The sequence below is a fragment of the Aphelocoma coerulescens genome, chromosome 9, assembly GCF_041296385.1.
Source record: "Aphelocoma coerulescens isolate FSJ_1873_10779 chromosome 9, UR_Acoe_1.0, whole genome shotgun sequence".
In the NCBI taxonomy this organism is placed as follows: Eukaryota; Metazoa; Chordata; class Aves; order Passeriformes; family Corvidae; genus Aphelocoma; species Aphelocoma coerulescens.
Genome location: NC_091023.1, coordinates 24,195,438 through 24,208,355, shown reverse-complemented (window position 1 = coordinate 24,208,355; position 12,918 = coordinate 24,195,438). Strand labels below are relative to the sequence as shown.

The following is a 12,918-nucleotide window of genomic DNA, read 5'->3' as shown; positions in this document are numbered from 1 at the left end:
TTTCCTACGCAAGGAAAGAAAAATAACTCAACATAAGCCAAAAATTATCTCTTTTAATACAAAATTCCATTCTCATAGAACAAATTTATTTCCACTGAATAAATAGATCTGCTCACCATCCGCGGGTGAGATTACTGCCTATAGTCAGGATGAAATTCTCTTGCCTTTCTGCAGTTTAATTAAAATATAAACATTATTTGCAACCAGCTTTACTCTATTTGGATACAAGTATGAACACTTGGGGCTTTGAGGACATTGCGAAATGTATACAGCACCACTCTCACTGGGGGTTGTACTTTCACCTGATTTATACAGCTCCACGCATCACTTGCATGTAGGCTTATCAATGTAATTATTACAATTATGATAAGAAGGATCTGGCCTTTGCACTCGCATGTTTAATACTCTTAGCACGTGCATGCTCTTCCACTATCCATTAAAAACCCAGCAAAACAAACAAATGAGCAAACCCCAATGGGTCAGAGCTGAAGGCAGCAGTGAGAAAACACAATCTCAACTGAACAGAGGAAATTCTAAGGTGTACTATTTTTACTGATGGCATGGAGGGTGATGCCAGATTTACAGACGTTCGGAGCTGTCCCTCCATCTCCAGACACACACAGCTGTTACCAAGGCTCGGGAAATGACTCCCCAGGACCGATGGACCCAAGAAAGCTCACCATGAGCACCCTGGCTGGAGCTGTAAATAGCGACATGGGGGGAAAACAAGTATTCATGGGTTTATCTCTGTTAAAACTCATTGTGCGGGATGAAACCGAGCTGTTCCCCAAGGAAAGAGGGCAGGTGGGTGACCTTGGGAATGCGACCCTTCTCCGGGAGGGGACAGACCCCGGTCCCCTCGGGACAGCGGCAGGAGCGCTCCGAGCAGCACCTTTGGAGCTCCGTGGGGGAATAACCTCAATTCACCTGGATAAACCACCCTGGCCTCTGTTCAGACAGATGACGTTGATGGACACATTGGGTATTCCTGGATAAACCCCACTCTGAAGGACCTCAGGGGAGCGCCTCGGCCACGCGGGCGCCCGGCTGTGCGGGCTGCCCTTGGCGGCCCCGCCCGCCCCGGGATAAGGCGCCCGGGGCTACATTGGGCGGGGCGGGCGGGGGCCGGGAGCGGCGTCGGGAGAAGAATCAGGCCGGGATCGGCTCCGGGATCGAATCCAGGACTGAGTCCAGGACCAGGTCCGGGTTCAATCCCGGGAGCGGGTCCGGGATCGGGCCCGGCCGCTCCGGCCCCGCCGCGGCCTCAGCGCTGGGGCTGTGGCGCCACCTGGCGGCCGCGCGGGGCCGCGCTCCGCGCCCGGGCCCGGCCCCGCGGGGACACAACGGCAGCGGGGACACGGGGACACGGGGACAGGGACATGGGGACACGGGGACAGGGACACGGGGACAGGGACATGGGGACAGGGACATGGGGACACGGGGACAGGGACACGGGGACAGGGACACGGGGACACGGGGACAGGGACATGGGGACACGGGGACACGGGGACACGGGGACACGGGGACACAGGGACACGGGGACAGGGACACGACACCAACGCGGACAAGATACCAACCGGGACCTGCCCGAGCAGGGAAATCCCATCGTCTTTGGTCTCGCTCCGGTTGCAGCGGGAGCGGGGAGAAGGGCCGCGCGGCCGCTGGGATGCTTTTCCCAGATCGCATCCCCCCATTCCAAACTGGAAATGCGGTTTAAATCCCCGCTCCGGAGGGCTGTGAGCCCTCTGACTGCTCTCCCCGCTGCCAGCACCGGCAACATCCCCTGCGATGCCTCCCAGTGCCTCCAGCAGGCCGGGAACCAGCGCTCCGGCGGGATGCGCTCCCAATTTTCCCGATATTTTTAACTGTCAGGACAGTGCGGCAGGGATACAGATCGCAAATCGCATTTGTGACAGTCTCGGGTGGTATCTTGGCAAGAGACGCTGTACAGGTTTTTTTTTTTCTCTGTTAACATCACAGTGCATCGAACTGTTATTAATAAAATAGCGTTCAAGGTTATGGGGGGAAGGAAATCTCTGTGGGGGAAGCTGAAGTTTCAGGTTCAAGCTTTGTATTCCTATATATATATATATATTTGGGGATGTATATATATATATATATATATATAATCTGCATTTTTTTTCAAAACGTTTTATTAGGAAAGCTATACCAGACGCATCACTGTACAATGATTAAACATTACCTTTACAATTTATAGTCACTTGAAATTACAGAATAAATATATGCACATTGTTGTACCTTTGTGTGTGTGTGTGTGTGCGCGTGTGTGCGTGTATGGGTGCATGAGAGAAAACATTAAAAGTGCTTCCTACAAAGCTGTTAGTGAGAGGTGCCCATTAGCTTTTTTTTTTTTTTTCCTTGTTTTTTTTTTTCTCTGTATATTTGCACGTCGCTTTTATTAGGAAAGTGCGGATGCCCTCCAAGAAACCATGGCGTCATGACGAAGTGTCACTGAGCATCCCCTAGGTGTGTGCGCCACGTGGTGACATCCTTTGGGCTGCTCGGCTCAGGGTGGCTTCCCCCAGCCCCCGGGATTCCCCCCGCGACCCCCGGGCCCCGCTGGAGGGGCCGGGCTGGCGGGGGGTGCGCGGAGGGTGAGGGTGAGTGTGCGTGCGAGGAAGGGAGAGAGACAAGAGTGAGACATTCGAGCAAGACCCTCCCCTCCCTTCCCTCTTGCAGTTTCCAGGCATGCAGCAAACTGCGCTCGTTTGCTTCTTTGCATTTTTTTTTCTCTTTTAAATAAATGTACAGAATCTGTGCCATGATGGGCAAGAAGAAAGCAAGCCACAAAATGCCATCTTCCCTCCCCCTCCCCTCCAAGGGAAAATATCAAGGAAGTCTACTGCCAACGGAAAAAAAAAAAAAGAGCCAACCAACGAACAAAACAAACAACAAGAATAAAGAAAATGAAAGGTAAAAGAAAAAAGAGAGAAAGAGACACACATAGAATTTACTTAATCAGGATCAATACAAAGATCCCCGATAATAATAATAATAATATAATAATAATATACCTTTAGACATGGCACAGTCAAAGTCTCAGTTTCAGTATAAAAAATAATGATTGATTAACATCTGCTGGCAAAAGTCTGCGAAGGCACTTCGTCGATAACTGATCTGAGAAGGGCCCTGCCCCGCAGCGCGCACATCTGGCGGGGCAGAGCGCACAGCTGTATCCTCTGCTCGCGGGCGGCGGGGCCGGGCGGGCGGCGGGGCGGCGGTCAGAACCGGTACGTGGTCTTCTCCAGGACTTCGAGGTAATCCGGCTTGGTTTGGAGTTTGGCCCTTAACTCGAGGTATTCGCTTGTGGGGGTTTGGTGGTCCGGGAAGCCCTTGCCGGCCGTGAAGAGCAGGGTCTCCTTCAGCCTGGCGTCCTGCTGCAGGTCCGGGTATTGCATGCCGGGGGGGTGGACGTGCAGTTCCTTCAGCTTGGGCACGGTGCCGTACAGGCAGTCCACGAACCCCACGGCGCAGGGCGGCGGGCGGTCGCGGTCCCGCGGGGCTCCCCCCGCCGCCGCCGCCCCGAGCGCGCCCGCCGCCAGCCCTCCGCCCGCGGGGTGCTGGGGGTGCACGGCCACGATGGTGTTGAGCTGCGAGCTGGACACGGCCAGGCTCCACTCCTGCTCCTTCTCCAGCAAGGTGCGGTAGCTGCTGCCCGGCTCCGGCGCGGCGGCGGGGGCGGCGGGGTGGGAGAAGCCGCGCTCGCCGCCGCCCCGCAGCAGCTCGGCCGCCTCGCCGCCGCCGGCACAGCCGCCCGCCGCCTCCTCCTCCTCCCGCGGCTTGTAGATGGGGTTGTTGCACATCTGGGTCACCGGGTGCGGGATGTAGTCGTAGACGTGGCCCGCCGGGGGCGCCTTCTCCGGGGACCGCTCCCCGGGGCCCCCCCCGCCGCCGCCGCCGCCGCCGCCGCCGCCCCCGCCGCCCTCGGGGAAGAGCCGCGGGCAGCGCAGCGGCACCGCGCCCAGGTCCGCCGCCTCCGCCCGCGGGCCGCGGAACGGCAGCTTCCGCCGGCGGCGGCGCAGCACGAAGGCGAAGAGCCCGGCGGCCACGAGCACGGCGGAGAAGAAGAGGACGAGGAGGCTGAGGATGAGCACGGAGAGCGGCACGGCCGCGGCCGCGGCGGCCGGGGGCAGCTCGTAGGCGGCCGCGCCGGTGGCGGCGGGCGGCGGCGGGGCGGCGGCGGGGGGCGAGGCGGCGGCGGCGGCGGCGGCGGGGCGCAGGGCGGCGGGGCACAGCGCGGCCAGCTCCAGCGAGCGCAGGTCGCGTCGGGCCAGCGGCTCGGGGCTGGCGCACAGCACCTCGCCCACCACGCTGACGGAGCTGAGCGCCTCCAGCCACTGCTTCAGCGGCACCAGCTCGCAGGTGCAGTCCCAGGGGTTGAGCTTCAGGTCGATCTGCACGATGGCGTGCAGGTGCTCCAGCACCCCGGCCACCGGCAGCGCCAGGAAGTGGTTGTTGCGCAGGTTGAGGCGCGCCAGGGAGGTGCCGGCGAAGGCGTCGGTGGGCAGCGTGCGGAGCAGGTTGTCGTTGAGGAAGAGGAGCTTCAGGTTGGGCATGAGGCTGAAGGCTGCCGGCTGGATTTCCCTGATCAGGTTGTACTCGAAGTACAGGTAATGCAAACTCTGCAGGCCCCGGAACATGCCCGGGGTGAGCCGCTCGATGTCGTTCCCATTCAGGTACAGGCTCTTGAGGTTCGGCAGGTTGATGAACGCCCCGTCCTGCACGTAGGAGATCCGGTTGTTCCCCAGGTGTAAGAGATCCAAGGAGGAAAAATTCCAGAAATCGGAGCGGTAGATTTTCTGGATCAAATTCCCGCTCAGGTACAGCTTCTTGGCGTTCAAGGGCCTGGGCAGGAGCTCGGAGATGTTGTGGAACCCCCGCTCCTTGCAGTTGACCGTCAGGCCCAGGTCGTTGATGTGCAAACTGCAAGAGCAGCCGGTGGGGCAGATGATGGGGATGGGGGGCCGGGTCTGGTAGGCAGCCACGGGCGGTTGGTTGGGCCCGGGGTACAGGCCACGGGGGGTCGGGGGAGGCCGGGGCGCCCTGGGCTGCTTGGTGGGCTTGGGCTGCTTGTTGGATGTTTTGTACTCAACAGAGGAAGCGGTGAAGTGGAAGGAGGACAGCATGGAGGAAGGCTTCGTAGGCCACGTGGTCTCCTTGCTGGAGGACAGCTGAGGGATGCCCAGGCTGGCTTCCACCTCGGAGTCGGACAGCATGGGGCAGAGCTTGCTTCTCTTGATTTCCCGCAGGTCCTTCCCGTGGAAGTGGAAGGGGGTCTCGCAGGTGATGTCCCCCACCAGAGCGGTGTAGGGGATGCGCTCCAGCCAGCTCTTGAGCTGCACGATCTCGCACGTACAGTTCCATGGGTTCTCCTCCAGCTGGATCTCCATCAGGCTCCTGCCAATGTGGTCCAACATCCCGCGGTACGAAAGGACTTTGAGGCGGTTCCCGCGCAAGTCCAAGTGGGTTAAGGACACGGACTTAAATAAATTGGTGGGAAGCATGGGGATAAGATTGTCATTTAGGATAAGGACCCTCAATTTACTTAGGTTTCGAAATGCCCCGCTTTCAATCCGTTTAATGACATTGTAATCTGCCTGCAGATATTCCAGACTTTCCAAACCCAGGAAAGTGTCGTTCCTGAAAATGTCCAATTTGTTTTCGTGCAAATACAACCTCTTCAGAACTCGGAGCCCGTTAAAAGCCCCTGTCTGAATGTCCTGCAGTGCATTGTTCCCAAGGTTAATAGATACAGCATTGTTCAAGTGAAGAAAACTGTTGGTGTACAATTTCCTCATGGAATTCCTCTGCAGATAAAGTTTAAAAGGTCTTGACCACGACTCTGTTATCTGACTAATATTTATAAATCCCTTGTTGTCACAATGTATATGGAAAAGGCTCTCCTTCACTTCACAGTAACATGGATCAAAGCAGGGCTCATCCAGTTCCTCCGAGTCCTCTATCAAGGGAATAGGTGTAGTCCATGCTAGAGCAATTGTGCTTAGAAGAATTATCCACAACATCCTTCCTTTATGAAGCGTCTCTGCCATGGAAGGTTTCATAATTTGTTGATGTTTACAAAACTGCAACGGGAAGAAAAACGCAGATTTCAGTATTTCCGCCCTGCCCCTCTCCTTTCCTTAAGCCCCTACCTGCTGGACTCATGTCAGGCTCCTGCAAAGTTCAGCAATTGTTGGGCAGACGTTCCCAACCAACTCCAGGGGTGTCGGCTGGGCGAGCCGTGCCCTGATTTATACTTCAGAGATGTTAGACGGCTCCATCACGCGATAGCAGCCTGCCTTCCTCCCCTCCCTGTGGTAAATGCCACCTATAAAGAGGACAGCACATGCAGCCCCACGCAGCACCACGAGCACACCGAACGTGTTGCGTCTCTCCGCGTTTCCCAGGCTTCGGAACTGCCCCGATCTCATCCCCGTGTGCAATTTTAGCCCAGGAGCCATCACAACCCGCCGTGACTCCGGGGGGGGGGGGGGGGGGGGGGGGGGTGAAACACACACCAAGTGGGCACATATCTCCAGTGTCGCACCACATCCTTCATCCATGCAAACTCCCAAAGTTATTGAACCTCCACCCTCAAATCTCCCTCCCTCCCGGCTCGATATATTCCACACGCGAGTTCCGAGGAATGTGCGAGGTTTGCTGATGTCCCTGGCAGAACGGTTCCCCTCAGAAATCCCCACAGTATCTCTACCGGAGTAAATGGTTAACGACCCTGATTGGGAAGGAAATCTTCCCCTCGCAACTGCGCCGGTGAATTAACGCAACTGGTCTATTATCAGGTAAATACACGCCACATATTAGTCATTTTAGCTGATTAAAGCATTTAGAGATGATTAATCTTTCTAAAGCACATGCCCATGCGATCAGCAGATCTAAAGGGAAGTGACAGCTGAAGAGGCACCTAGGATTGAAACGCTCAGCCTGCCTTGGATTAGGGCATTTTGTGCCCCCAGGACCAAGCAGGAGACCCAGTTAAAAAGCTGAAAGTGGAAGAAAAAAATACCTTGACACTTACCAGCCGATAAATTCTCTATCCTACTATACACGATTCCGAATGAAGACACCATTCTTCTCCAATCAGATGAAAATAATACTGCCCTAATGAGATGCAGCTCCTTCAACATATGGTTTCACCCTTCCTTTCACCAGATATTTTAAATGTATGGGTACAGGGAAACGCTAAGGATGGGAATAATACCGGCGGTGATGCAGCCTTCCTTGAATCCCTGAAATGCCCATTAGAATGATTGGGAGCGATCATTGCTTTTAGTCTCAATCTCCCAATAAAAAGGTCCTTTTTTGCCTTCCTCGTGTAAGAACTAGAAAAAATTGCCCCCCATCCGCAAACTTAAGAGCAGAAGGATGCATTTAGGGGAGAGAAATGCCAGAGGAACAGAAATCCTTAGGATCAACTTGCAAATGAAACCCTCCCCTGTGGGAAAGAGGAGATGGTTGAAAGCACGAAAAGAGAAATACCCTCTGCAATTAAACCAGCATATAACTGGGGAGAAGGGAGAGAGATGAGAGCTATATTGCAGTATCAATCTGTCTCCTTTGCAAAATATTAGCCACTTAAGTTCTTTCTCTTCTGCAAGGGCTGTAATAAAAATAAAAAAATAAATAAGGAGGATTATTATATCTTCTTTTTGGAAGAGGGGGGTGTCTTTGACCCTAGGCGGAAACAAAAGGATCCAGAAAGGTTGTACTTACCGGTTTGCAGGAGAGATTTTAGCACATCGTTACCAAAAAAAAAAAAAAAAAAAGAAAAAAAAAAGGCAAAAGAAAGGAAGGGGAAAAAAAAAAAAAAAAGCTCGAGTTTAAAGATTGCTGGTTTCTCTCTGCCTCTCCCTCTCTGTGGCTCTCTCTCCCTCTCTCTCTACTCCTGCTGAAGCTGAGGCAAAAGGAAAAAAAAAAAAAAAAGGAGGAAAAAAAAAAAAAAAAAGAAGCAAGCCTGAAACGTGCTGGGAATGCAATGAGCCCCTCAATGATCTTCTTTAGGATGCAGAGCTGCTGTTTGGCACACTCAATGGAGGAGGGAGGAGAGGGGCTGCTGCAGGCTCCAGCGCCGCCGCCGCCGCCGCCTTCTCCGGGCAGCGCGGAGCGGGCGCTGGGGCGCGGCGGCGGAGCGCGGGTGCGCTGCCCGCCCGCGTGCGCGCGGGTGTGCGCGGGGTGCGGGGCGGGTGCGGGGCCGCGTGTGCGGCTCTGTGTGCGTGTGCGTGTGTGTGCGTGTGTGTGTGTGTGCGCTGCCGCTCCTGCTGCCCTGGATCAGGCTTCTCCACGTCATGAAAATCAGCTTCAAGAAGGGGAACAAACGAAGGGGGCGCGCTCGGCTCCAGGTCGGGGGCGCGCATTTGGGAAGCCCTGACTACACAGTTTTTTTTTTCCCTTGCCTTTTTTTTTTTTTTTTTTTTGCTTTCTTTTTTTTTTTTTCCTTTTTTTTTTTTTTTTTAAAGAGGGAAGGTGGGGGCTGGTTGGCGGAGAGGAAGGGAAGTGGGAAACGAGCAGATGGGGGAGGAAAAAAGCCTGAGAAGAATCAGAGAGGAAAAAGCCGCCGGGATGGGGCAGAATTTGCACACCCCCCTCCCCTTTCCTAAAAAAAAAAAAAAAAAAAAAAAAAAAAGGAAAGAAAAAAAAAAGGAGGGAAAAAAAAAGGGAACAAAAAGCCCAAGTCTGGAGGAAATCAAAGCTGCTCTGACTGCGAGTGCCAGCCGAGGGCTGCGGCGGGGAGCAGCCCGTGGGTCCCGCTCCGGCAGCCCCGCTCTCCCCGCATCCAGCGCCTCCTCCGCTCGGTGCCGCTGCCCGCCCGTCCCGGGGCCGCTCCCGCCCCGAGCCTCGCCAGGATCCCGCAGCTTCCCGCAGAGCCAAACACCTCGGGGAGACACCGGCACCTCCCGCATCCTCCCGGCGTGTGCGCGGAGGCGGAGGGGCCGCGCCCGCGGAGCACCGCGCGGTGCCCGCCCGCCCCGGGAGCCGCCGCAGGTAACGGGGCTGCGCGGGGATCCGCGGAGGGGGGCGCAGCGGGAGGGCTGCCCGGGTTCGCCCGCGGGGGAAAGTTGGTGGGTGAGATGCGCCGGGGGGATCGGGGGGCTGCGGGCTCTGCCTGCCCGGGGAAGGGAAGGGCTGCGGGCAGGGCAGGGCAGGGCAGGGCAGGGCAGGAGGTGAGCCCCGGGCATCCCCGCTGTCCGCACCCGCGCACATTCCTGCGCATCCCTGCGCACACATCCCCGAGCGCGCACACCGCGCCCGCCCATCCCCGCGCACACATCCGCGCGGATCTCCGCGTAACTCCCGGGGCATCCCGCACCCCCCGCTCCGCGCGGAACCCGAATTCCCCTCCCGCACCCCGGGGTGGCTCGGCCGGGAGAGACTTAACTGGAACCGCGGCTCGGTAGCAAAAAGTTCAGGGGCAGAGCCGCTGGAGCGGGCGGGGGGTCCCGGGGGGCCCGCGGGGTCCCGCCGCCCCGGGGCCGCTCTGCGCGGGCAGGGGCGCAGCCTCCGCGCCCGCGGACACGCACCATCTTCCCCCGGCTCCCGAGCTCTCCTCCACCGGTGCAATATGGACGCACCGCTCCCTCCTAATTAAATTGCTGCATCATTCATTTTCTGACGCGGGAACGACATGGGGTACCGGCAGGCTCCGTGCACTGACACCCCCCGTTCGGAATGGGGGGAGGCGGAGAAAAAGGGCGAAAGGGGGAATCACAACAGTTTGTTCTTGCAACAAGCTCGCACAGCGGGTTTGGCAGCAACTCGGGAAAGCGACCTCAGGGAGCAAACCCCGCCGGGTTTTGGGGGGCCAGCCCCCCCCCCTTCCCCATGGATGCCGCCCGTGGGGCAGGGTCGGGATGTGAGGGGGGAGCCCTGACCTTGCAACTTTCCCAAATGCCACCGAATATCGCTCGCTTTCATTGCCAGGGCTCCTGCCGTCGGGCTGTGCAGAGGGGCTGACGGAGGGGAGGGAGAGGGGGGCTGGGGAGGGATGGCCCTGGAATGCGGACCAGGGAGCGCTGCGGGGATGGATGAACATCCCGCCGGGTCCCCCCCGCAGGCAGGGCCGGCCCCGGGACCCCCGAACACCCCTGTGCCCTCCGCCCGGCTGTGACACGGGGCAGCCCCGCGGGATGGCCCAGGGGAGGAGAAGGAGGGGGATCGCCCCGCACCTCCCTCTCCATCCTTTATGTCCCCGCAGTTTCCCAGAGGGGTGAGGAGACCCAAATCGACACAGAGACGCGGCTCTCCCAGGGTTTGTCCAGGCCATGTCCCCTTGTCCCCTGAGCCGGGAGGCAAAAGTCACCGCGGGCCATTCCCTGCATCTCCCTCCAGCCACAGCAGCTGCCGGCCCTTCTGTCTGTGCTCCACACGCGCTGCTGGGGACAGGGCCGCTGTGAGTGTGGCTGGCAGCAGCTCCAGCGAAGGGTACGGCTGATGTAACCAAGATTAAGACGTCACTCGGTTATTAATGATAATTATTATTATTGGCAAGCGAGAGATTTCCTTGCCAAAGCTCATCCTGGAGCTGCGGGGATGCTGTCAGCAGGGTGGGAGCTGGCAGGTGCCCTTTGGCTGCCTCTTAGCAGCCTCAGTTGTCATCACTGAAACACACCTTTCCCCCCTGACAGCCTTGTGAGAAAAAGGGAGAGACCCAACTTAGAGAAGGATACTTGGGCAATTATTGTACCTCGCAGAAATATCCTTAAATCCCTTTGTTGCCACCGGAGGCGAGCGTTCCCCCTGCTGCAGTCACTGCTCAGCAGGCACGGAGTGCTCCAGGCAGCCTGCAGTGGGAACCATCCCCTTCCCTCCCCTTCCCAGCAGAAGTGGCAATGGTGGAGAGAAAAGAGGGAGTTTTCTCCCAAAGCTCACCCTGCCTGTCCAGAAATAAATATTCCAAGCTTTAATAGTCTCTCTGTCTCCAGCAACCCATGGCAAGGGCAAAAGCAGTAAATAGTGCAAGGGCGAGGGAAACTCTGTTGTAATTATCACAGATGGGAGCTGCTCCCGGCTCGCTGTGCTTTGTTAAGGTCGGGAGCAGTTTGGAGGTGCTGGGTCCGAGTGTTGGGAGGGTTTGGACACAGCTCCAGCTACATTTCTGCCCAAAAGCCAAGCCAGCTCCCCGTGGGCACTCCCCCCCAGCTCCCTGGGACAGGGGTGGCCTGCAGCTGCCAGCTCTGGGGGCAGGAGAACCTGTGGGAAGCCCAGGGTGGCAGGGGGAGCAGGGAGGGACCAGCGGGATGTGCTGCTCATTAATCCCTGACGCAAACCCCACACGCACCGGGTGGCAGAGCTGAGAGGTGCTCCAGGGAGAGATGCTCCAGGGGCAGGGCAAGGCCCAGGGCTCAGAGGGGACATCCCATGGCTCTCCCTGCCTTGGGTGGATCATGGAAATCCTGGAATTTAGGGAAGGCCGGGGCATTGGGCTGTGCACAACACAGATCTGAACTCTCCAGCACGCAGAGGGTGCAAGCAGCAGACGTCTGTTCATGCCGTTAGTCTGGGCTCAAAGCTCAGCTTAAAATCCCTTCCCTGCTCTGATGACCCCTCTCCTTGTCCCCTTGAGATTTCTATATTGCACGGTGTCTTCATATTCAATATTGAGGTCCCCCTCCCCCTTTTATTTTTAGGGAGCCTCTCAAATATTCTTGGGTTTCTATATTAGAAATTATTCAAGAAGGCATTTCAGTGTTTTTGAAAGTGTTGATCGAGGGGAATCAGAATTGAGAGTCTTCTCTGTGCGGCAGTTAGTGAAGCAGTTCATGAGGCTTCACTTTTCTTATTCCCTCTCTGTTCCTTAGTTAATTTATCAGACACGGACAGAGAAACATAATCATCACCTGCAATTTACCTGTAGTCCTTCTCTGGAGGAGACTGTTTCTGCTAAATCTCTGTCACCTTGTCCCAGTGGTGTTTTAGGGACCACGACCTCTCTTGCTGATGCATCAGCAGCTCAGCCTCACTGCAAGTGGTCCCAAATTGGACTGGGGGGTTGTCCTGTCCCCCTCAAGCCACTGCAGAGGTTTCCCTGACTGCTGGAGGGTCCTGTTTGCACTGGGAGAGCTCAGCCCAAGGCTCAGGTGCTGCTGAGGTCCCTTCATCCCGTTCTGGCTGCTCTGCTGAGGGCTGGATCCTTTTTTCCATACACTGCTGGCATTTGCCAGGCCATATATAAAGTACAGGCACAGATTATTTGAGATGCATAAGCACTGGTGAGTGCACATGAAATGGAGGAAGTGTAAGACTTTTAAACTAGGCTTTTCCAGCTGGAATCCTTCAGGCTGGAGAAGCTTCTGTCAAACTGATGCTCCGGGCTACAATTTTTCTCAGTCACCTCATTATCAGTTATTTATTAAGGCACAACTGTTGATTTTTTTTCAGGACAGTTGTGCAATTTCCTGATGAAGTTAAGAAATAACAATGCACCAAATGATATTAACGTGGATTATTTCTAACATAAAAGTGTTCTCAGCTACTTGAAACTCAGTGGGACACTGGAGCTGCACAGAGAGCCCAACCATGCCCTCAGTAGCAAGTTCTTTGTAATTGGTTTGCACTCATGGGATTTTTTTTTTTCCCAGCAGAGAAATTTTGCCCAGCATTTGATGATATGTGTAAATATGAAAAGGAAAGGAGGGAAGAATTAATAGACAGCATTAAAACAGAACAGCAAATACCAGCAAATTGTGAGTGCAGCATTTTTAATGGATGGTTATTAAAAATAAAAGAGAAAAGCAGGCAAAATAAAAGGGAGGTTTTGTTGGACAGAATTGACAGTTGTTATCCTCACTGATTCCTGACATTTCAAGATCAGTTTTTTATCTAATGTTTCAACAGCCTTGGATATTTCCTTCTAGTGAACCACACTCAGCTGTAGCTTTTTTC

General features: G+C 55.8%; 1 protein-coding gene across 1 annotated transcript; it reads right to left on the bottom strand.

Moving 5' to 3' along the window:
• Positions 1 to 2,155: 2,155 nt before the first annotated feature.
• On the bottom strand, positions 2,156 to 7,978 carry SLITRK3 (SLIT and NTRK like family member 3). Its single transcript, XM_069024715.1, has 3 exons — positions 7,753 to 7,978; positions 7,058 to 7,639; positions 2,156 to 6,104 (listed from the first exon to the last, which is right to left on the bottom strand). Exon 3 carries the CDS (start codon positions 6,081 to 6,083, stop codon positions 3,243 to 3,245), a length of 2,841 nt encoding a protein of 946 aa, XP_068880816.1. The 5' UTR covers positions 6,084 to 6,104; positions 7,058 to 7,639; positions 7,753 to 7,978; the 3' UTR covers positions 2,156 to 3,242.
• Positions 7,979 to 12,918: the final 4,940 nt, after the last annotated feature.